Source organism: Tasmannia lanceolata, unplaced genomic scaffold, assembly GCF_043159265.1.
Source record: "Tasmannia lanceolata isolate RefF3 unplaced genomic scaffold, GAP_Taslan_0.1 ptg000018l, whole genome shotgun sequence".
Classification (NCBI taxonomy): Eukaryota; Viridiplantae; Streptophyta; class Magnoliopsida; order Canellales; family Winteraceae; genus Tasmannia; species Tasmannia lanceolata.
The window spans coordinates 18,027,176-18,050,685 of NW_027518695.1; the positions used below are offsets into that span (position 1 = coordinate 18,027,176).

General features: G+C 39.9%; 1 protein-coding gene across 2 annotated transcripts in view; it reads left to right on the plus strand.

Moving 5' to 3' along the window:
* Positions 1-650: 650 nt before the first annotated feature.
* LOC143851442 (uncharacterized) overlaps positions 651-23,510 on the plus strand; it is a 29,339-nt gene continuing 6,479 nt past the window's right edge. Inside the window, exons 1-7 of one of the 2 annotated variants that reach the window (XM_077360881.1) lie at positions 651-809; positions 3,268-3,366; positions 3,543-4,685; positions 4,802-4,883; positions 5,071-5,137; positions 20,707-20,925; positions 21,012-21,138. In XM_077360881.1, coding sequence (XP_077216996.1) covers positions 3,312-3,366; positions 3,543-4,685; positions 4,802-4,883; positions 5,071-5,137; positions 20,707-20,925; positions 21,012-21,113 — 1,668 coding nt within the window. In that variant the 5' untranslated portion in view covers positions 651-809; positions 3,268-3,311 and the 3' untranslated portion in view covers positions 21,114-21,138. The remainder of the gene's footprint in view (positions 810-3,267; positions 3,367-3,542; positions 4,686-4,801; positions 4,884-5,070; positions 5,138-20,706; positions 20,926-21,011; positions 21,139-23,510) is intronic. The other variant, XM_077360880.1, reaches the window with a different exon arrangement.

The following is a 23,510-nucleotide window of genomic DNA, read 5'->3' on the forward strand; positions in this document are numbered from 1 at the left end:
TGGAACCCTCTTGCATGAACAATGAAACCCCCATCCTGCTGTATTATAATAGATAGATGCATAGTTGCATACAAGCACACCCCAATTTCATATTCTTCTATATTTCATGCATCCAAACGCACCCCAAATGATATATTGAGACATGGGATTACTTTTTTTTTTTCTTCACATTCTCATTCTCAACAATTAAATGCTAAATTATATTGTGTAAACACTTATACTCCCGTATTTTTCAAAAAGTACTGTACGGACCATGTACGGACCACACTGTAGGATGATCCAAGCCGTCCATGTGATGGTCCACAACGTAAATAGGTTGTGCCCCAAAAATCATTTTTTATAGGATGATCCAAACCCTCCGATCTATAGAGGAACTGCATCTTAATGAATCCTCTATAGATCGGAGGGCTAGGATTACCTTCTAAAAAATGATTCCCGGGGAACAACCTATTTCCGTTGTGTTACATGATTACATCACATGGACGGTTTGGATCATCCTATGATGTGGACCGTACAGTACTTTTTGGAAAAATACGGGACTAGAAGGGCTTACACCATATAAAATCTCCCAAAAGGAGAAAGAGAAACATGATTGGCCGCTCATATTATGTACAAGATTAGCCGCGAAGGAATGCAGAAAGACACGAGATCTAACCAAATCATAGGGTTATTTTAGTCATTATATCATATCTAGTACTAAGGATTCCTTTCCTTCTCATGCGACCTAAATCTATGTTCATATCCAGCGCCGAAATAGCGAGAATTCAAAAACTTGAAGCTGTGAGGAAATCAAGCACAGATTCCATCTGGTACGATTCCAAATCCAAATCCAAATCGCTATATATTGTCTCGATCTCTCTACTACTCGTTCTTCTTCAATCTAACTTCAAAAAAAAGTGACAGATCTTTGAAAGCGTATTTGTACGCTTCCAAACCCTAGAAAATCAAAATCCAATAGATTGTCTCGATCTCTACTGCTCGTGCTTCTTAAATCTAACTTCCAAAAAGTGAAAGATCTGTGAAAGCGTATTACGGTTTTCGGATTTGATTTGATTTTCCTCGTTCTATACCACTTTTGCTTCTTCGATCTAATTCGAAAAAGTTTCAGATCTTTGGAAAGCAGATTCCGGTAATTCGCGTTTGATTTTCCTCTGCTATGTTGTTTTTTTTCCCTTCTCTCTCGATTGAATGCTTTGGAAGCAATTAAGTTGATTTTGTGATGTCCATTAAAAAAAAGCTGATTTTGTGGTGTTTTTGTTATTGAGATTGTGGATTTGATCTGTCAATGTTAAAGCTTTAAGGTTTTTGCTTGTTTCTAAATCCACAAAGCGACGTGAATTCTTTTATTAGTTAAAGATCGTGGATTAGTTCTACTTCAGGATTTGAAAAGAATCGATCCATTGACAAGTCACCTTTCTGTGCTTTTTGTTTGTTGTTATTTTTATTTTATTTTATTTTTTGTATTATATATATATATTTTATGTTTTTCTGTGAGGGCTGATTAGGGATAGCTGGTGCTCTGATTAAGTTCTATTATGCAAAAATTACTGAATTTAGTTTTTGATCTCGCATTCATACTTTCTGGTGTGATATATCTACTGGTTTATAAACTCATCCACCTGGACATGTGCCTCAACAATTATTTTGCATAGAAAATTTTAAATAAGTATGTTGTGTTGGCAAGAGGGATTTGGTAGGATTAGATTTGGCATTTTTCTTGTTAAGAATAATCTCATATAATGGGAGATTGGTACTGCTAGAGAGGTTTTAGGAACTTAATTAAATTTTTTTTTTACATTAAGTGAAGTTGGTGAGAATCCGGAAAACCATTTTAATGTGATTTTTTGTCCCATTTAACTGTCTTCTCTATTTTCTCGTGTGATTCAAGCATTATTATGTGTGATTGTTGCAATTGGTATTAGAACACCTTTTGGGTTACTGGACAGTTGTGGATTGGATGTACCTTAGTTTATAGTCAATACATGAAAGCAAAAGTAAAAGATGGAATAGAAGATTAAGCATTTGCGAGAATCATCAAAGAAGAAAGATAAGCTTCTGGGTGAGATTTTACTTAGGTTATCAACTATGGGCAAAAGTTTGATAATTCGTTGGCTTTTCTAATTTCTAAAGGACGTATTTGGAGGCAATTTCACCTTTTCATGTTATAGTAATGAAGGCGAACCAAAGTTACCGGAAACACCCCCGGAATGCGGGAAGCGCAAAGAAAAGGTGTTTGAAGAGCAAAACAATTTGTATCATGCCCCTCTTCTATCCAACAAGTAAAAGTGGGAAAATAGTGGTAATACCATATAGAAAATGTGCGAACGCTTCCAAAGGAGGCCCTCTCGAGTTTCCAGCTCTTTCCTAGATTGAAGTAGCCTTTCGTCGCCTTACTAATAGGGCCCGCCGCCCTATGGAAATAAATCACTATCGAACTGCAAGTAACATTGTTTTCTTCTGTTTTTATGCTATCATGAACCCTTGTCTTTGAAAATATATCAAACTCTGTGAATTGTTCTCTTGAGTTTTGATGTCTTGTTATGGAAGAAATATAAGAACCAAGATTCCAAGACTTTTTGTTTACAACTGAGAAACTGTAGAAGAGAAATGCATCAGTAATTTATAAATCAACATCATTTGATACGGTTAAAAAAAAAAAATCAACATCATTTGATGTGGGGCAAAAGTCTGGTACAGAACGGAAGTGTTGCAAGCACCGCTTAAAGATTCCTTGAGTTAATCATTGATTTGCCGGTCAACTCCATTTTACCTTGGCTGAGTTCTCTTTCGAGTTAATGAGAAATTGAATGCATCAATCATTGACTCCCTGAGTAAAGTCCCTTTTGCCTTGGGTGATTTCGGCTGTGAGACTGAAGTAAGAGAGCACTGTACAGTGTGAAGATTTTATTTCATTTTTTATCTTTTTTGTTAACAGTATGGACCACCTATATGCATTTATCCCTGCAAACTACTTGAAGCTGGCTGTGTACTGTCTTTAGTTTCAGTACTAAATTATTGCTTCAGGTGATTATATATGTAAATTGTAGTCGTTACGAATTGCACAATTTGTATGAAATGAACCAAAGGAGGAAAGCAATCATTAAATTCTTGTAGAATGATGTCATTATTATTTATTTATTTTTGAATTGTAACATGCTATGATTAATCGAGAAGAAACTAAGAAAAAAAAGGGCGGCCTAGTGCACGAGGCTCCCGCCATTGCAGGGTCTGGGGAGAAGAAACTAAGAAGTTTATTTAAAATTGCAGAACCTGATCTAGTAAAGGGGTGAAAGAAAAGGAAGAACAGGGGGATGGATAGCTTGCCTTCCAGTGTCAATCAAGAAGCTTTTGAGGAGAAAGATCCAAGTAATGCAGTTTACCTTTCTATTTTCTGTACTAACATCTTCTGGTCATTATAGATTTTAATTGTATCAGCTACATAAGTTGTATACAATGGATCACAGGAAGAAAGCAAAAATTGAATTCCTTTAGCATGCTGTCATTAATAGAGGGGAAATTAATATGCTTATGTAAAATTGCAGGATCTGATATTGTAAAGGGGAAACAAAAGAAAAGGAAGAATGAGGAGGAGCATAATTTGCTTTCCACAGTCAGCCACGGAGTTATGGAGGAGAACAATCCAAGTAACACGAAGGGTGCAGAAATTCATCAATCTAGGAAGAAGAAGAAGAAGACACCGCATGCTGTTTCTTTATATAATCTTATTGGGCCAAGAAGAGTAAAGAAATGGGATAATTGGAGGAGGCTGTTGAGGAAGAAGACGCACAAGAATAGGTTGCAATCCATAGACAGTAAGAGAAAAGGCAATGATCTCCCTTTAGAAGAAAGTCCAACTATGGATTTGCTAGAGAACTCATGTCTGGGGAATACTTTACTAGCAATAGAAAATAATACAAAAATGACATCAGGCAAAAAGAGAAGGAAGAAGCAGAGGTGCGGTGCCCTTACAGATGATTATATGGCTCAAAAGCCACTGGAAGAGGATAACCTTGGTAGTTTGCATCAAACACCGTCTATGGCCCTTGATGAAGAAACTATAGTGTCATTAAATCATGAACCATCCACTGGTAATGATAATATGCCACTAGTTGCTGTGAAGCACAATGGCTTACTAGACATTGATAGTAATTCAAAGATGAAGAGCAATGTGAAAAGAAAACCTTCTTCATCTAATAGTTTGGTAGAAACTGTAGATACTGACACGATGAAGGATGACAATGTGTCGAATGAGGGTAGTTTGGAGTCAGTTGAGGTAAACAATGTTACACCTTTGTTGCAATCTAAGAAAGCCAATCAAAATGAGAAGAAAGTTTGTGTCCTTCCCACTAAGGATTTTGTGCAGCAGAATGGAAGTGATTCAAGTAATTTACTGTTAGAAGTCAGATGTTGCATTACTGGTGAAGAAAATATAGAACTGTCTTCAACTGACTGCCAAAATGAAAAATCTTCATCAGCTGGGGATATCATAGAAGATGGCATCTCATTGGATCTGATCAACAAACAGGAGAACCCATTAGAGAATGCGTTCATCTCACCGGAAAGGGCGTCTATTGCTCGTATAAGAAGAAAGCTGCTTATTCTTGATCTGAATGGGTTGCTTGTAGACATTGTTTTGTTCCCTCCTAGTACTTACAAGCCAGACAAGAAAGTTAGTGGAAAATCAGGTGAAAATCATGTCAGTTTGAGTGTTTTTTTTAATGGAATCACTGAAAGATTTATGAAAATGTTGCTTATAGTCCAACTGCTAATTATTAACATAAACCATTATGTCCTATGTCAGTTTTTAAGAGGCCATTTTGTGATGATTTCCTGAAGTTTTGCTTTGAGAGATTTGACATTGCTATCTGGTCCTCAAGAAATCGGTATGACTCTAAACTAGGATTTTGACCATGTAATTATCTTCCGAAGCTGGTTTTTCATTACAAATCGATCCCTTTTCAAGCTACTGTTTCATTTTTTTTGCATGGCGACTAATTGCTTTGTACTTCTAACTGCTTTTTATTACATGTGCCTGTCTGATGATGCATAACGTTTCTTAATCATCTGCAGACATAATTTGAATAGTGTGATTGATTTTCTTTTGGGAGATATGAGACACAATCTTCTATTTTGCTGGGTAAGCATCTTAAATGCTAGAATATACTTATCTAGTGTTTTTATCTTTTTCTTCCCCGTTAATTTCTCTGTGGTATGAAGTATATGGCTACCCTGTTACATCATTGGCTGCTCTATGTTCTACTAAATTGTGCATGACTCAGATGTTCAAATTGCCTTAGTGTCAGGTTTTGTTATTTGTAAGTCTATTGAAGTTGCATAGGTTTATTTAAGTTCTCTTCTTATGTGATGCAATCCCGGAAGAGATTGCAGCGAAACCAAAGGATGAGAAGCTAATCAAACTCAGATGAGGTTGGAAATACTTTGGCTAATCTAGTAAGACGTTAGATTTCCCTAAAAATATTCCAAAACTCAAACAAACAATGAAACAATGGACCAAACCACGATCAATACGTGCTTAGATCCTTGGTAGAACATGAAGAGATCAAGCCAAATAAAATTCACTGTAAAGTTCTCAAAGAACCCAAAAGCCTAAGGCAAATTTCCATTCAATAATAAAAAAAAAGGTCCATTACAATGCTTTCATGAGTTCTATTTATAAGAAAAGAAAACCCTAAAGCTAACTTAATACCCAAGCAACTAATCATAGCTGTCTGTCTAAAATAACATAAATAGAACTTAAAATCCTAACTAAAACTTACCTAAAATAGTAATCCCGTAATATGCATATACCATATCTGTAAAATGCCCATAACTTTCTCAAATCACAACCAAATCGTGTGATCTTTAGGCTCATTAGATAGGTAATTGAAAAACCTTTCTAAAGAGACCAAAATCATGCCAAACGGATGCGATTTGATGCCTAAAATGGAGGCTACAAATTAAATGACGAAAATTATAATTAAAAATAGGAAACTTCTTCCACACCCATGTTCTTAGCAGTTTCCAACTGCATCATTATGTGCAAGAAATGAAAATTTCCGCAGGGTTATTATAATCAGGTCATTCATTCAGATATTACTGTGTGTATATGAACTAATGCCTGACCTAAGCTTTGTTTTGGCACTCTAGCTATTATGCAACATGATTAGAAGCTTGAACCAAGGTGGTCGGGCTTCAAACAAGGTTGATGGTCTTGTTGGCATTAATTGGAATTTGCAATATCCTTAGACACAGCTCAAGAGATTGTTCTTCCAGTCAAAATGGGTAAAAGCTTGAGCTCATTTGTGTCTCATCTTTGTTTTGTGGCCAGGCACATCATGTAGAAATGAAAATTTTAGAATTTGTGACATGGGGCACCAAGAGGCCAAGCTTGAGTTAGTATCACACTATGTCTTGCCTTGAGCTGAGTGAAACTGGAAGTCGTAAACTGACCTTTTATTTTATTTGGCTGGCACATTGCTTGCTTTAAATCGATTTCATAGGGGAGCCAGACCAAATCATGATGATGAAAAAGGCATCATAGACCATTTTTACTGTTTCCATCTTCAGCTACATAGCTCTCACTGGTTAGAGGTTGCCTCAAATGCACAATACTATTATCCGATGTGTCTTTTCCAATTTCTGTGGATGTAAAACCTGTGGCCAGGCACATCACGTAGAAATGAAAATTTTAGAATTTGTGACATGGGGCACCAAGAGGCCAAGCTTGAGTTAGGATCACACTATGGCTTGGATCATCCTATGCTGAGAGCCGTACAGTTCAATTGGGCCTTAATGTTATTGTACGACCTTCACCATAGGATGATGCAAACCATCCATTTGATGGGCTACAATGTAAATAGGCTTTGCGCTCAAAATCATTTCCACGGGATGATCGCAACCCTCCAATCTATAGAGGTTTCCATAATATGCAGATTCTCTTTAGATTGGAGAGCTAGGATCATCCTATGGAAATGAGATTTTGGGGCACAACCTATTTACATTGTGGCCTATCAAATGGATGGTTTGGATCATCCCGTGGTGTTGGCCGTACAGTTCATTTTGAAACATATGGGTGGCACTTACCTTTTTCAAATATTTCAACAAATTAATTGTTGGGCTCACCAACTGTTCATAACTTATGAGAGAGAAGATGGGGGCGTGGGGTGGAAGTGTTGTACCGGCTGTAGGATAGCTTGGGGGGGGGGTGATTTTATCCTAGAAGGGGGGTGGGGGGAATATCACTGCCCATTTTTTATTATGAAGTATAGGATTTCTCTTTTGCTAGAATTGGGCAATTCTTATTCTATGGTGTGCACGTACAAGTGCCCTTGTTGTCAAGTTTTAATACTTTGGTTCATGCCTGTTCTCACACTTTGCTGATTAAATGCGATACCATGTTAAAAATTCCAACCATTGCCACCGATCAATGTCTTGCTAGTGCCTTGCATGATTACGTTTTTTAAACACTCTTTAAAAAGTCCCGGAGTCATTCATTAACTTGCCGAGTCGACTAGGTTTTACATCGCCCAAGTTCTCGAAATGAGTCCAATTTTTTCCCTACATTGGCAACATAGTTAATTCAAGGGAAAATTATTAAAAAAATGCGAAGTTTTGTCTAAATTGTGAATCAAGGGTAGACATTTAAAATTTGTAAAGTAGGGGCTGTCAGGTACGAAAATATGGGTTTTAGGACAACTATACCCCCTTGCTTTTCCCACCACTTTTTGAGGCTCTAATCCTTATGTTATTTTCACCTACCCATTTCACCTTTTTGTTTCTTCTTCCCCAAGCCTTCCACAAGCCTTCCAACGTGAAAACTCCATTGGGTGATAAACATAGCTCCGGTAGGTCCATTCTCCTATACTTGGTTAGGTTTGACATCTTGTCTTCATGTTTTCATGTTTTTTGTGATTTGGTTTTTTTCACTCTCTTTAGCAGGCTCTTTGTTTGGTTGCCATGTTTCTCAACACATATATATCTCTCTCTCTCTCTCTCTCTCTCTCTGTGTGTGTGTGTGTGTGTGTAAGTCCGAATGGAATTCCTATGTATACAATCATGTTTGGTTACATGTTTGAACCAATTTACGAGTCTCGGAACCATATTTTATACCCCGGAACCATTATTATTATTCGAAAGCAATCAATAGTGGTTTCCTAGAATGGAAATAGTTGTTCTGAGTGTGTACATACACTCATGACCATTTTTAGTCAATATAAGGTACTATTTATACATTTGGAAACATTACGTAGGCTTCAGAACCACAATTTAGTGGTTTCGATTAGTTAAAGAGTGGTTCCAAGAGTGTAAATTATGGTCCCAAGACTGCAAGTAGTGGTTGGTAAATTGTAATGGTATTATATTAGCTTTAAAGTGATCATGAATGTATCATTAGTGTTGTAAACATCTTGGAACCATTACGTAGGCCTCGGAACCACTAGGGAACCACAATCTAGTGGTTCCGAGGTGTTAAATAGTGGTTCCAAGAGTCTAAATTATGATTCCAAGAGTGCAAGTTGCAGTTGGGACATTCTAATAGTATTAAATTGGTTGTAAAACTGATCCAGAGTGTATCATTGGTGTTTTAAACATCTTGGAACCATTACGGAGGCCTCGGAACCACAATTTAATGGTTCCGAGATTTTAAATAGTGGTTCCAACAGTGTAAATTATGGTTCCAAGAGTCCAACTAGTGTTTGGTACATTTTAATAGTACTGTATTGGTTGTAAAAGTGACCATGAGTGTATCATTGGTATTGTAAACGTCTTGGTACCATTACGTACTCCTCGGAACCACTAGGGTTTAAATAGTAGTTCAAAGAGTGTAAATTATGGTTCCAAGAGTGTAATTTGTGGTTGGGACATTCTAATAGTATTATATTGGTTATAAAATTGATCATGAGTGTATCATTGGTGTTTTAAATATCTTGGAACCATTACGTAGGCCTCGAAACCACTAAATTATGGTTCCAAGAGTGTTAGTACTGTTTGGTACATTGTAATAGTATTATATTGGTTGTAAAAGTGATCAATATTGTATCATTGGTGATGTAAACATCTTGGAACCATTACGTAGGCCTCGGAACCATTAGGGAATCACAATCTAGTGGTTCCGAGGTGTTAAATAGTGGTTCCAAGAGTCTTAATTATGATTCCAAGAGTGCAAGTTGTGGTTGAGACATTGTAATAGTATTAAATTGGTTGTAAAACTGATCATGAGTGTATCATTGGTGTTTTAAACATCTTGGAACCACTACGTAGGCCTCAGAACCACAATTTAGTGGTTCCGAGAGGTTAAATAGTGGTTCCAAGAGGCCAACTGGTGTTTGGAACATTTTAATAGTATTGTATTAGTTGTAAAAGTGATCATGAGTGTATCATTGGTGTTGTAAACATCTTAGAACCATTATGTACGCCTCGAACCACTAGGGGTTAAATACTGGTTCCAAGAGTGTAAATTATGGTTCCAAGAGCGTAAGTTGTGGTTGGAGAGATGTCTTACCGCATGCTTCCTGCATATGCTCAAGAGATGGAGAGATGCAATCCTCGCACCATTATGCGTGTATATCGAAGTCGGCAGCTATGAGTGGGGGGGGGGGGAGATCAGACATTTGGTCGTTCGGCACTAGCATACGCACGTTCATTTGAACAACTAGACCACTGATACTATTTGATGTGACACATTTGCGAGACAAGTATAAAGGAATTTTATTGGCTGCGACTACAATAGATGGTGACGGTGGATTATTTCCGTTAGCATATGCAGTGGTTGAGAATGAGATGTATGAGAACTGGCTATGGTTTCTTTGTTTAGTCCGCTAGAGGGTGACGCCAGTAGAAAAAAACAATAACGAATTCACGATTTGCTCTGATCGAGTGAAGAATTTGCCTAGAGATATAGATGAAGCATTACCGGGATCATACCATAGCTACTGTATTCGTCACCTCAATGCCAATTTCTTGAAGACCTTTAAGAGTCAAATACTTTGTAAACTATTTTCGAGAGTCACATATGCTTTAAAGGAGAGAGACTATAAGGAGGCGATGGAATGTATTAAAGCGAAGAATGCAAAAGCAGAGAAATGAATATATGAGATTCCTAAAGAAAACAGGGCTAATGTATATTTTAAAGGGGCTAGGTGGAATGTGTTGACAACTAATGCAGCGGAGTCTTCAACAACGTATTAAAGGGCGCAAAGGGAGTTGCCGAATGCGGCTCTAGTCGATCACACTAGATGGAAAGTACAAGACTACTTCCAGCTTCGCCGCAAAGCTGCTTCTAAATGGAAAACACATTTGACGTATAATGCAGAAAAGTGGTTAGACAGATCATGTTTATATGGCAGTAAGTTTACACCCCGGCCGTGTAGTTGGAATGAATATGAAGTGATGTCATCAACTAATATAGATTGTGTGGATTGAGAGAAGAAAACGTGTACATGTGGTCTTTTCCAAATGATGGGATTGCTGTCTGGGCATGCCATAGCAGCCATGGGAATAAATAAGCTGAACCGATATAAGTACTGTCCGGATTGGTTTTTGGCTTCAACATATCGGACTACATATGAGGAGGTGATTCACCCTACTTTAGATCGAACACAATGGCCGGAGCCATCCCATGATTTAGAAGTAGTATTGTCACCACGAGTAAGACGACAGCGTGGACGACCCAAAAAAGTACGAATAGAAAGAGGGCTGCAATTTGGACAGCATCACAACTGCAAATCATGTGGGGAACCTGAACAATACAAAAGAAAGTGCAAAGATTCCCCCTCGTAAATCGTCAGTTAAATATGACTCCTATCGATCCATCCCCACCTATGCAAAAAAGGTATATTCCATTATTACTCAGTCGATATGATTTGCATATTAAACCCATCATTTTATTGATTGTTGCAACTTTATGTTGTAGGTCCGGTATGTCCTTCGCACCTCCTTTCTTTGCTTAGGGATGAAGTTGTTGGTTTTTCTGTACAAAGTGGCATTGATTTCGGGACCCTTGTTAGTGCGCATGATACTTACTCACACGGAATTGGTAGAAATTAAACGTTGTTGTAGCCACTATTTAGCTGGTAGTGTACATTTTTTAAAATCACAATTTTGATTTGAGCATCATGTAATTGAAATTAGATACACCCTGTTCATATTGGAACCACTGTTTCTGAATTTGGAATCATTTCTCACTAATCCATTCTAACTTCCAGTGGAAGCCTTCTTATCAACTTAACCTCTAATGTTTAAAAAGTTACATGTAAACCCCTGTGGTTTCAATTTGAATAAGGTAGGCCCCCCTCTTTGAAACATTATCAATGCTAATGAAGACCCCGTACACCCCTCCAAACGTAGCCCCCCCTCTTTGAAACACTATTAATGCTAATGAAGACCCCATACACTCCAAACCCCATACCCGAATCCAAACACTACCAAAAACACAGTGGGCCCACATTGTCTGGATCATTCAAAGTGTTGATTTGATGGGCCCTGATATAGATAGGGTGTGCCCAAAAAAATCGGCTCCATCGGATCATCCTGACCCTTGATTCTGTGGACGAACCGTCAACTCCAATCGGAAGTCCGAAACATCGTTCGGAAGTCCGACTCGGAAGTCCGAACCACGCTTCGGACTTCCGATTGGAGTCCAGGAGAATGGGCATTGTACTGGACCCCAATCGGAAGTCAGAAACATCGTTCAGAAGTCCGACTCAGAAGTCCGAACCAAGCTTTGGACTTCCGATTGGAGTTCAGTTGAATGGGCATTGTACTGGACTCCAATCGGAAGTTCGAAACTTTTTTTCGGATTTTCGAGTCGGACTTCCGAACAAAGTTTCGAGCTTCTGATTAGAGTCCAGTAGAATGCCCAATCTACTAGGCTCCAATCGGAAGTCCGACTTCCGAAAGATTTTTCGGACTTCCCACTGGAGTTGATTGTTCGTCCACAGATTGAAGGGTTAGGATGATCAGATGGAGCTGATTTTTTCGGCACACCCTATCTATGTATGTGGTCTTCATTAGCATTGATAGTGTTTCAAAGAGGGGGGCCTACCTTATACAAATTGAAACCACAGGGGTTTACATGTAACTTACCACAGGGGTCTTAGTGTATTTTCCCTTCTCCTATATTAGCATGAATCTTTTGCCTTTGGACATTGCTTCCATTTCCACAATACAGGAATACACTTTGGATCCTATAGTGTTCCTTTTTATTGCTTCCACAACCACAACCCCATACAAACATGGAATATAAACGTACTGTACTTTACAACCAACAACAATGTCTCCCAGGTAAGAGTGTCCATAAGTTACACTGATACTTTCCCATACACCCCATTCAACATTTCGGAAAGTTGAGAAGCTCGCATAGCCGTAATATCTTTATGGGTGAAATCCAAACTAGCGTCACCCTGATGTATTCCATCTCTTTTAAAACGAACAGCCCACAGTAGTGGCTGCAAAACATGAAGAATACACAACAATAAGAATTAATCGTTTACGGAGGTTTCCCTAACTGAAGTAATTGCAAGTTACATCACCTGTATCTTGTATGGGCCGAACAACCACTTCATCAATGGGGAATGCACTTATATCAATGTCTTTCACCCTTCTGAACCATTGAATAAGGTAATCAACGTACAAATCAATAATTCCGTACATTAGGGCTGTAGTCAGCAAAAATTAATATTTGGTCTACGAATCAACTTTAGGGTAGTGCTCACAAGGGGTTGCACCCTTCTAGAATCCGTGCGAGCGACTAGAGAGTCGTAAAGAAAGAAGTTACACTGACCCATATCCAAGACTAGAAGTTGCTATCGTGAATTATAAGTTGCTGCAAGCACAAAAACAAATGTTAGAATTGCCTGCAGCTTCAATTGCAAATTAATATTATTTATAAGTAACTTAGCAAGTTGTACCCATCACTTTCAATGACTTTGTCACTGCAAATCCAGTAAAAAGTCATCTCCCTCTATGGACCTTAGCTCATATCATTCTACTGAAATAACCTATCTATGAAATTTACCAAGGTTGTAGCGCTGCCAATGCATCCACCTTGATCGCTGCAGGCCCGGTGACATTGCGAAGAGCATCATTGGTTTTCCGCTTGCCTATAAAATACGGTGAACTGAGTGCTCTACTAGGTTGTCTCCTCCGTAGACGTTGCTTCAAATCTTTTTCAATGCTCCCAATAAGTTTCTTATCTTGTTTCTTATTTTGTTTCTTACTTTGATTGGGCTTTATTTCGGGGCTGTCAAGCAAGATCGCAAACATATTAGCTGCATCATCCCTGACATCCTGTGTAATTTGGCTACCAATATAGATATGTTCTATGCTATCATCAATCACATCTTTCTCCACATCATACTCATCATCCACAATATCAATCTTCTTCATATCATCTATAATACACCATCCCCTATTTTCCCCTTATCACTCACTATCTCGGCTTCCCCATCCTTATTTTCAGCATGTCTTCTTTTAAGTAGTTCTTCACCTTCCCTCTTTGGCGTCCTCTTCGTTGGGACATCGTTCCCTAACTGCAAACCTTTCCTCTTCTTTGAATCTCTCCCAAACAAATGACTTTTTATCTCCTTCATTTCACGTTCAAGTTTCGCTATCCTCTCCGACAAAGATCTCTTTGTAACGGATTCCTCTACTTCGGACTTCCCAAGTGCCTCTCCTCCTCTCCTACTTCTCTTCCTTTGTTCCCTCCCCTGATCTGCTGTAGTTGGCCCGATTGAAGCCCCTACTACAGGCACAATTGGACCCATGTAATCCCCCACTGCAACCACAATTGAACGATTGAATCGCAAGCAAAACCAACATCGTCGTCTTGATCCTCGACGACAAGTAGGGATTCTTCCCTTGCCACAGCTTCTACCCTCCTGACCACCTGAAACACATTCCATATTATTGTTTAGAAACACGACTAAAAAACAACACGAAAGACATACAACAACCAATATGCATTATCCTCTCACATCTGAGGCTTTCACCGTATGCTCCATCATCTTCGTATTCATCTGACCAATCCACTTAAATAGATGCGGATACGCATCAGGATAATTAGGTGCCCAAAACGTGGTATGCTCAAGTAGCCATACCTGATACCAAACTAGATTAGATGGAACAATCCTATAAGTTAGAAACAAGAAACTATATACAATGAATGGAAACTTACCTGTAAAAGGATGAAGCAACCCAATATATGTCCCTTTCCACGGAGTGCAGTATGTGAATTTAACGACCCAACCAAGAACTCATGAACGAGTTAAGCCCATGCAACATTTCCTATAGTCCGCAGATCAATATACGGGAAGAGCAAGAAGATGCCTTGTGATCCCTCTGGGCAAACAAGACAGTGCTGTAGAATAACAATATCTAATGCTTCACTGTCGACTTAATCAACTCTTCTTCGTCTGAATCCATCTCGGCATGAATAACCTTTAACACCTCTTCAAAGGTGGCTGTTGAAGCCCCAAACCTCCAACCTTCCAGACTTTCCATGCTACACCAATCTAATCGCGGCATCTCCCTTATCATAGTTAAACCTAATATTTTCGCTACATCACTAACTAGAAACGAAGTACAATGCCGCCCAAACGAAATGCTTTCCGTTTCGGATCCCATTTTTTGACCAATGTAGTCAAAATCTTCTTCCGCAACTCGACATCTTCGAGGCCTTCATGTAGTATCAAATTTATAAATGGGGTCTCTATCAAATCCCTACGCGCATCCTGTAACCGAATCGTTTTTAGGGACTTGTGAAAGCGTGACTGACAGCATCTAGATAAGACATTTCGCCTGCAAAAAATGCCACTATGAAACAGTTGAGGTAGAAAAACGAGGAGATGCAAACGGAAAATAGAACAGTTACTCACCATGACAAATATGCAAATAATTGATGGAAAAGATTCACAATTTCCTTAACTTAGTCCGTATCTGTAGAAAGCAACAATCACTTGAAACACAATATTAGTATATTGAAACACAGTATTACTCCATTGAAACAACAATGATAGAGCAACCATAGCTAATCACTTGAAACAACACAGGGCTCTCCAAGTCACTTGAAACAACCATAGGTAAAGATCATCATCAACAATTACGACAACCATAGCTAATCCTTTAAAATTTAAACAAGCAAAAATCACTTCAAACAACATACGGCTCCCCAACTCATAACAACCATAACAAACCATACGAGTAGGAGCTAAACCATTCAAAATACAACACGTGCTCTCCAACTCACTTCAAACAACCTTAGCTATATATAGATACTTGAATAATGTTCATAACAACCATGGCAAACATACTATCCATCCAAGACAGAGAAATAGAACAACCATAATAAAATATCATCCATCTATCCATAATAACATATGAAACCCATATATAACATACCATCCATTCATCCATAATATCAACTACAACAACCATAATAACATACCATCCATATACATGCCAGAAAGACTAAACCAAAAAGTAAATAACTGCACAGTGATCATGTAAAGCTCTCATCGGCAGCAATGGCCTAATGATATGGGGGCAACAGACGGCGGACCAAGTTGCTGACTGAAGAAACCTGCTCGCTGAGGGAGGTGATTGCCGTGCCGTAGTCCTTGCGGAGGGTGGAGACCTCGGTGCGTAGCGCAGTCAAAGCTTGCTGAGTCGCCAAACGGTCCTGATGATGAGATTCGACAAGCTGATGAACCGCGGTACACTGGTCGTCAAGGTACTAACGATGTGCACGAAGCTCCTGCGCAATAAACTCCTGTGATGTTAAACGCTGACCCGGCCGACGAGGAGGCTGAGCAGGGCGTTGTTCATCAAGCCGCATGGCGTTTATAGTTTTAGCATTCAATGTAGTAGAGGGACTAAGGCGTTCTTCACCACCTTCTATCAGCTTCTCATGCTTGAAGACATGTGTGAGAAGCATCCCGAATGGTAGACTACTCAAGGCCTTCGTCCTGGCGTCCTCAATGAACCTAAGGAGGATATAGCCAAGGTGAAGGGCCGTGCCGCTAAGAAGTCGGTGCATAATAAAGGCCTCAAAAGGCCGGACCATGTCAGCATTGCCTCCTCGAGGCGTGATATTTCTTGTCAGAATCTTGTGTAGGACCTTGCACTTAGAGCTGGGGGAATTGTAGGATACGTTGGTTGAGCCGTCAGTAGGTGGGCCTCCGCAACCAAGCTCCGTATAGGCAGTTGCAGGATCACGTATACAAGCACTAATGTTAGCAATAGTACCGGGCCAAAAGTAGATTTGGTTGCCTGTGGTGGGAAGAGAGGCGACTTCACAAAACTTTTCAAGTGTCATATGGATGGTTTTATTATTGACTGTGGATTGGAAGAACTTGCGATCTCTGTCGAATCTATAATTGGCATAGAATTGCTTCACGAGAGTAAGGTACGAGTAATAGTGAATTTCAAGAAAATTGACCCATCCAAAGGTCACAAATAGGGGTTTAACATCAAAAGCTGCGAGATCTTTAAAAATGACTTTCCTACTTCGGAGTATGCCCTTTGTTTCTATACGACTGAGAGAGCCGACCTTTACATCCTTATCGTCATCGCCCATATTTTCGTCAGAGGCAGGAGGAGTAAGGGAGGGGTCACGGACAACCTTCCCAAACCGTTTGCGGGTGGAAGAGCCTGTGTCCTCATTCACATTCTTCTTTGTTTGCTTGGCGCGTCGCATGACTATAGGGGTTTTGGCTTAGGTGGTTAGGGGGTTGACAAAGTAAACAGGGAACCGTTTCAGGCTCTTCTACCTGCAAACGGTGTGGGAAGGTTGTCTGTGACCCCTTCCCTACTCCTCCTGCCTCTGACGAAGATATGGGCGATGGCGATCATGTAGAGGTTGGCTCCTTCGGTCGTATAGAAACGAAGGGCATACTCCGAGGTAGGAAAGTCATTTTTAAAGATCATGTAGCTTTTGATGTTAAACCCCTATTTGTGGCCTTTCGATGGATCAATTTTCTCCAAATTCACTGTGACTCGTACCCGACTCTCGTGAAGCAATTCTATGCCAATTATAGATTCGACAGAGATCGCAAGTTCTTTCAATCCACAATCAATAATAAAACCATCCATATGACACTTGAAAAGTTTTGTGAAGTCGCCTCTCTTCCCACCACAGGCGACCAAATCTACTTTTGGCTCGGTACTATGGCTGGCATTAGTGCTTGTATACGTGATCCTGTCACTGCCTATACGGAGCTTGGTTGCGGAGGCCCACCTACTGACGGCTCAACCAACGTATCCTAGAATTCCCTCAGCTCTAAGTGCAAGGTCCTACACAAGATTCTGACGAGCAATATAACGCCTCGCGGAGGCAATGCTGACATGGTCCGGCCTTTTGAGGCCTTTATTATGCACGGACTTCTTAGGGGCACGGCCCTTCACCTTGGCTATATCATCTTTAGGTTCATTGAGGACGCCAGGATGAAGGCCTTGGGTAGTCTACTATTCGGGATGCTTCTCACACATGTTTTCAAGCATGAGAAGCTGATAGAAGGTGGTGAAGAACGCCTTAGTCCCTCTACTACATTAAATGCTAAAACTATAAACGCCATGCGGCTTGATGAACAACGCCCTGCTCAGCCCCCTCGTCAGCCGGGTCAGCGTTTAACATCATAGGAGTTTATTGCGCAGGAGCTTCGTGCACATCGTCAGTACCTTGACGGCCAGTTTACCGCGGTTCATCAGCTTGTCGAATCTCATCATCAGGACCGTTTGGCGACTCAGCAAGCTTTGAATGCGCTGCGCACCGAGATCTCCACCCTCCGCCAGGACTACGGCACGACAGTCACCTCCCTCAGTGAGAAGGTTTCTTTATTCAGCGACTTGGTCCGCCGTCTGTTGCCCTCAGATCATTAGGCCGTTGCTGCCGATGAGAGCTTTACATGATCACTGTGCAGTTATTTACTTTTTGGTTTAGTGTTTCTGGCATGTATATGGATGGTATGTTTTTATGGTTGTTGTGGTTGATATTATGGATGGATGATATGTTATATATGGGTTTCATATGTTATTATGGATAGATGGATGATATGTTATTATGGTTGTTCTATTTCTCTGTCTTGGATGGATGGTATGTTTGTCATGGTTGTTATGAACATTATTCAAGTATCTATATATAACTATGGTTGTTTGAAGTGAGTTGGAGAGCACGTGTTGTATTTTGAATGGTTTAGCTCCCACTCGTATGGTTTGCTATGGTTATTATGAGTTGGGGAGCCGTATGTTGTTTGAAGTGATTTTTGCTTGTTTAAATTTCAAGGGACTAGCTATGGTTGTCGTAATTGTTGTTGATGATCTTTACCTATGGTTGTTTCAAGTGACTTGGGGAGCCCTGTGTTGTTTCAAGTGATTAGCTATGGTTGCTCTATCCTTGTTGTTTGAATGGAGTAATATTGTGTTTCAATATATTAATATTGTGTTTCAAGTGATTGTTGCTGGTTTCTACATATACGGACAAACTTAAGGAAATTGTGGATCTTTCCCATCAATTATTTGCATCTTCGTCATGGTGAGTAACTGTTCTATTTTCCGTTTGCATCTCCTTGTGTTACTACGTCAACTGTTTCATAGTGGCATTTTTTTTGCAGGTGAAATATGTCTTATCTAGATGTTGTCCTCGGTTACAGGATGCGCATAGGGATTTGATAAAGGAGACCCCATTTATAGATTTGATACTACATGAGGGCCTCGAAGATGTCGAGTTGCAGAAGAGAATTTTGATCACAAAATTCGTTTGGGCGGCATTGTAGTTCCGTTTCTAGTTAGTGATGTATCGAAAATATTAGGTTTAAGTATGATAGGGGAGACACCGCGATTAGATTAGTGTAACATGGAAAGTGTGGATGGTTGGAGGTTTGGGGCTCCAACAGCCACCTTTGAAGAGGTGTTAAAGGTTATTCATGCCGAGATGGATTCAGACAAAGAAGAGTTGATTAAGTCGACTGTGAAGCATTTGATATTGCTATTTTGCAGTACTGTCTTGTTTGCCCAGAGGGATCACAAGGCATCTTCTTGCCTCTTCCCGTATATTGATCTGCGGACAATAGGAAATGTTGCATGTCGTTCATGAGTTATTGGTCGGGTCGTTAAATTCACATGCTGCACTCCGTGGAAAGGGACATATGTTGGGTTGCTCTATCCTTTTACAGGTAATTTTCCATTCATTGTATATAGTTTCTTATTTCTAACTTATAGGATTGTTCGATCTAATCTAGTTTGATATCAGGTATGGCTATTTGAGCATACCACGTTCTGGGCACCTAATTATCCTGATGCGTATCCGCGTCTATTTAAGTGGACCGGTCAGATGAATACGAAGATGATGGAGCATAAAGAGTTGATTAACCGTATTCTTGATGGGACGGTGAAAGCCTCAGATGTGAGAGTATAATGCATATTGGTCGTTGTATGTCTTTCGTGTTGTTTTTTATTGTCTTATTTCTAATCAATAATATGGAATGAATTTCAGGTGGTCCAATTGTGCCTGTAGTGGGGGATTCAATCGGGCCAACTGTGACAAATCAGGAGAGGGAATAAAGGAGTAGGAGAGGAAGAGAAGCACATGGGAAGTCCGAAGTAGAGGAATCCATTACAAATAGATCTTTGTTGGAGAGGGTAGCGAAACTTGAACGTGAAATGAAGGAGATAAAAAGTCATTTGTTTGGGAGAGATTCAAAGAGGAGGAAATGTTTGCAGTTAGGGAATGATGTCCCAACGAAGAGGACGCCAAAGAGGGAAGGTGAAGTACTACTTAAAAGAAGACATGCTGAAAATAAGGATGGGGAAACCGAGATAGTGAGTGATAAGGGGAAATAGGGGATGGTGTATTTGTAGATGATCTGAAGAAGATTGATATTGTGGATGATGAGTATGATGTGGGGAAAGATGTGGTTGATGATAGCATAGAGCATATCTATATTGGTAGCCAAATTACCTAGGATGTCAGGGATGCTGCAGCTAATATGGTTGCTATCTTGCTTGACAGTCACAAAATAAAGCCCAGTCAAAGTAAGAAAGAAAATAAGAAACAAAATAAGAAACTTATTGGGAGCATTGAAAAAATGTGAAGCAACATTTAAGGAGGAGACGGCCTAGTAGAGCACTCAGTTCACCGTATTTCGTAGGTAAGCTGAAAACTAATGATGCTCTTCGCAATGTCACCGGGCCTGCAGCGATCAAGGTGGATGCATTGGCAGCGCTACAACCTTGGTAAATTTCATTTTTTGGAAGTCTAATTTGTTCGATTAAATTCATAGATAGGTTGTTTCAGTAGAATGATATGAGCTAAGGTCCATAGAGGGAGATGACTTTTTACTGGATTTGCCGTGACAAAGTCATTGAAAGTGATGGGTACCATGTGTAAAGAAGACTTGCTTGTACTAACCGATCGTAGAGGGTGGTTATCATCTCCGGTAAGATGTTATATGGTTCATTGAGTAACGTAAAGAGTGAGTAATGCTTCGTTACACATTTCTTGATAAGTTCCTTCTCGTTGACCTATGATCTGTTCTGTAGATTGTTAATGTATGTACAGACTACTTGAACTTGCGGGATGAGTGTTTGCGAGAGAACAAAAGAGAGCATGCATTTGCCTTACTACCCATCTAGCTTTGATATTCAAGTGACTTATAAGTAATATTAATTTCTATTTGAAGCTGCAGACAATTCTAACATTTTTTTTTGTGGTTATAGCAACTTATAATTCACGATAGATGTGGAAATCCCAATGCATGTTCCAAATTCGTAAATCGTCTAGAAAAGATCCCAGTTGAAGAGTTAAGAAAAGTACTCATTCCAATCAACATAGATATGGTTCATTTGGTTCTTCTAGTCTTGGATATGGGTCAGCGTACCTTCCTTCTTTATGACTCTCTAGTCGCTTGCATGCATTCTAGAAGGGTGCAACCCCTTGTGAGTACTATCCTAAAGTTGATTCGTAGGCCAAATATTAATTTCTGCTGACTATTGCCCTAACGTACGGAATTATTGATTTGTAGGTTGATTACCTTATTCAATGGTTCAGAAGGGTGAAAGACGTTGATATAAGTGCATTCCCCATTGATGAAGTGACCGTTCGGCCCATACAAGATAACATGTGATGTAACTTGCAATTACTTCAGTTAGGTAAACCTTCGTAAACGATTAATTCTTATTGTTGCATATTCTTCATATTTTTTAGCCACGACTGTGGGCTGTTCGTTTTGAAAGAGATGGAATACATCAGCCGTGACGCTAGTTTGGATTTCATCCAGAAAGATATTACGGCTATGCGAGCTTATCTACTTTTCGAAATGTTGAATGGGGTGTATGGAAAAGTATCCGTGTAACTTATGGACACTCTTACCTGGGAGACATTGTTGTTGGTTGTAAAGTACAGTATGTTTATATTCCATGTTTGTATGTGGTTGTGGTTATGGAAGCAATAAAAAAGGGACACTATAGGATCCAAAGTGTCATCCTGTATTGTGGAAATGGAAGCAATGTCCGAAGGCAAAAGATTCATGCTAATATAGGAGAAGGGAAAAATACACTTAGACCCCCTGTGGTTTGTCACACATTCAACTTAACCCCTAATGTTTAAAAAGTTACATGTAAACCCCCTGTGGTTTCAATTTGTATAAGGTAGGCCCCCCTCTTTGAAACACTATCAATGCTAATGAAGACCATACATAGATAGGGTGTGCCGAAAAATCAGCTCCATTGAATCATCCTAAGCCTTCAATCTGTGGACGAACAATCAACTTCAGTGGGAAGTCCGAAACATCGTTCGGAAGTCCGATTCAGATTTCGATCGGAGTCCAGTAGATTGGGCATTCTACTGGACTCTAATAGGAAGCCCGAAACTTTGTTCGGAAGTCTGAACAAAGTTTCGGACTTCCGATTGGATTCCAGTACAATGCCCATTCAACTGGACTCCAATCGGAAGTCCGAGGCCTTGTTCGGACTTCCGAACGAGGTTTCAGACTTCCGATTGGAGTCCAGTACAATGCTCGTTCTCCTAGACTCCATTCGGAAGTCCGAAGCTTGGTTCGAACTTCCGAATGATGTTTCAAACTTCCGATTGGGGTTCACGGTTCGTCCACAGAATCAAGGGTCAGGATGATCCGATGGAGCTGATTTTTTTGGGCACACCCTATCTATTTCAGGGCCCACCAAATCAACGCTTTGAATGATCCAAACAATGTGGGCCCAGTGTGTTTTTGGTAGTGTTTGGATTCGGGTATGGGGTTTGGAGGGGTGTAAGGGGTCTTCATTAGCATTGATAGTCTTTCAAAGCGGGGGGCCTACGTTTGGAGGGGTGTATGGTGTCTTCATGAGCATTGATAGTGTTTCAAAGAGGGGGACCTACCTTATACAAATTGAAACCACAGGGGTTTACATGTAACTTTTTAAACATTAGGGGTAAGTTGATAAGAAGGCTTCCACTGGAAGTTGGGATGGATTAGTGAGAAATGGTTTCAAATTCAGAAACAGTGGTTCCAATATGAACAGGGTGTATCCAATTTCAATTACATAATGCTTAAATCAAAACTGTGGTTCCAAAAAATGTGCCCTTTCGGCTAAATATTGGCTATAACAACGTTTAATTTCTATAAATTCCTTGTAAGTATCATGTGCAGTAACAAGGGTCCCGAAATCAATGCCACTTTGTACAGAAAAACCAACAACTCCATCCCTAAGCAAAGAAAGGAGGTGCGAAGGACACACCGGACCTACAACAGAAAGTTGCAACAATCAATAAAATCATGGGTTTAATATGGAAATCATATCGAGTTAGTAATAATGGAATATACTTGTTTTGCATAGGTGCAGATGCACCGATAGGAGTCATGTTTAACTGACGATTTATGAGGGGGGATTTTTACACGTTCTTTTGTTATGTTCAGGTTCCCCACATGATTTGCAGTTGTAATGTTGTCCAAATTACAACCCTCTTTCTATTCCTACTTTTTTGGGTCGTCCAGGCTGTCGTCTTACTCGTGGTGACAATACTACTTCTAAATCATGGGATGGCTTGGGCCATTGTGTTCGATCTAAAGTAAGGTGAATCACCTCCTCATATGTAGTCCGATAAGTTGAAGCCAAAAGCCAATCCTGGCAGTACTTATAAGTTATATCGGTCCAGCTTGTTTATTCCCATGGCTGCTATGGCATGCCCAGACGGCAATCCCATCATTTGGAAAAGACCACACGTACACGTTTTCTTCTCTGAGTCCACACGATCCGTATTAGTTGATGACATCACTTCATATTCATTCCAACTACACGGCCGGGGTGTAAACTTACTGCCATACAAACATGATCTGTCTAACCACTTTTCTGCATTATGGGTCAAATGCGTTTTCCATTTAGAAGCAGCTTTGCAGCGAAGCTGGAAGTAGTCTTGTACTTTCCATCTAGTGTGATCGACTAGAGCCGCAATCGGCAACTCCCTTTACGCCCTTTAATACATTGTTGAAGGACTCCGGTGCATTAGTTGTCAACACATTCCACCT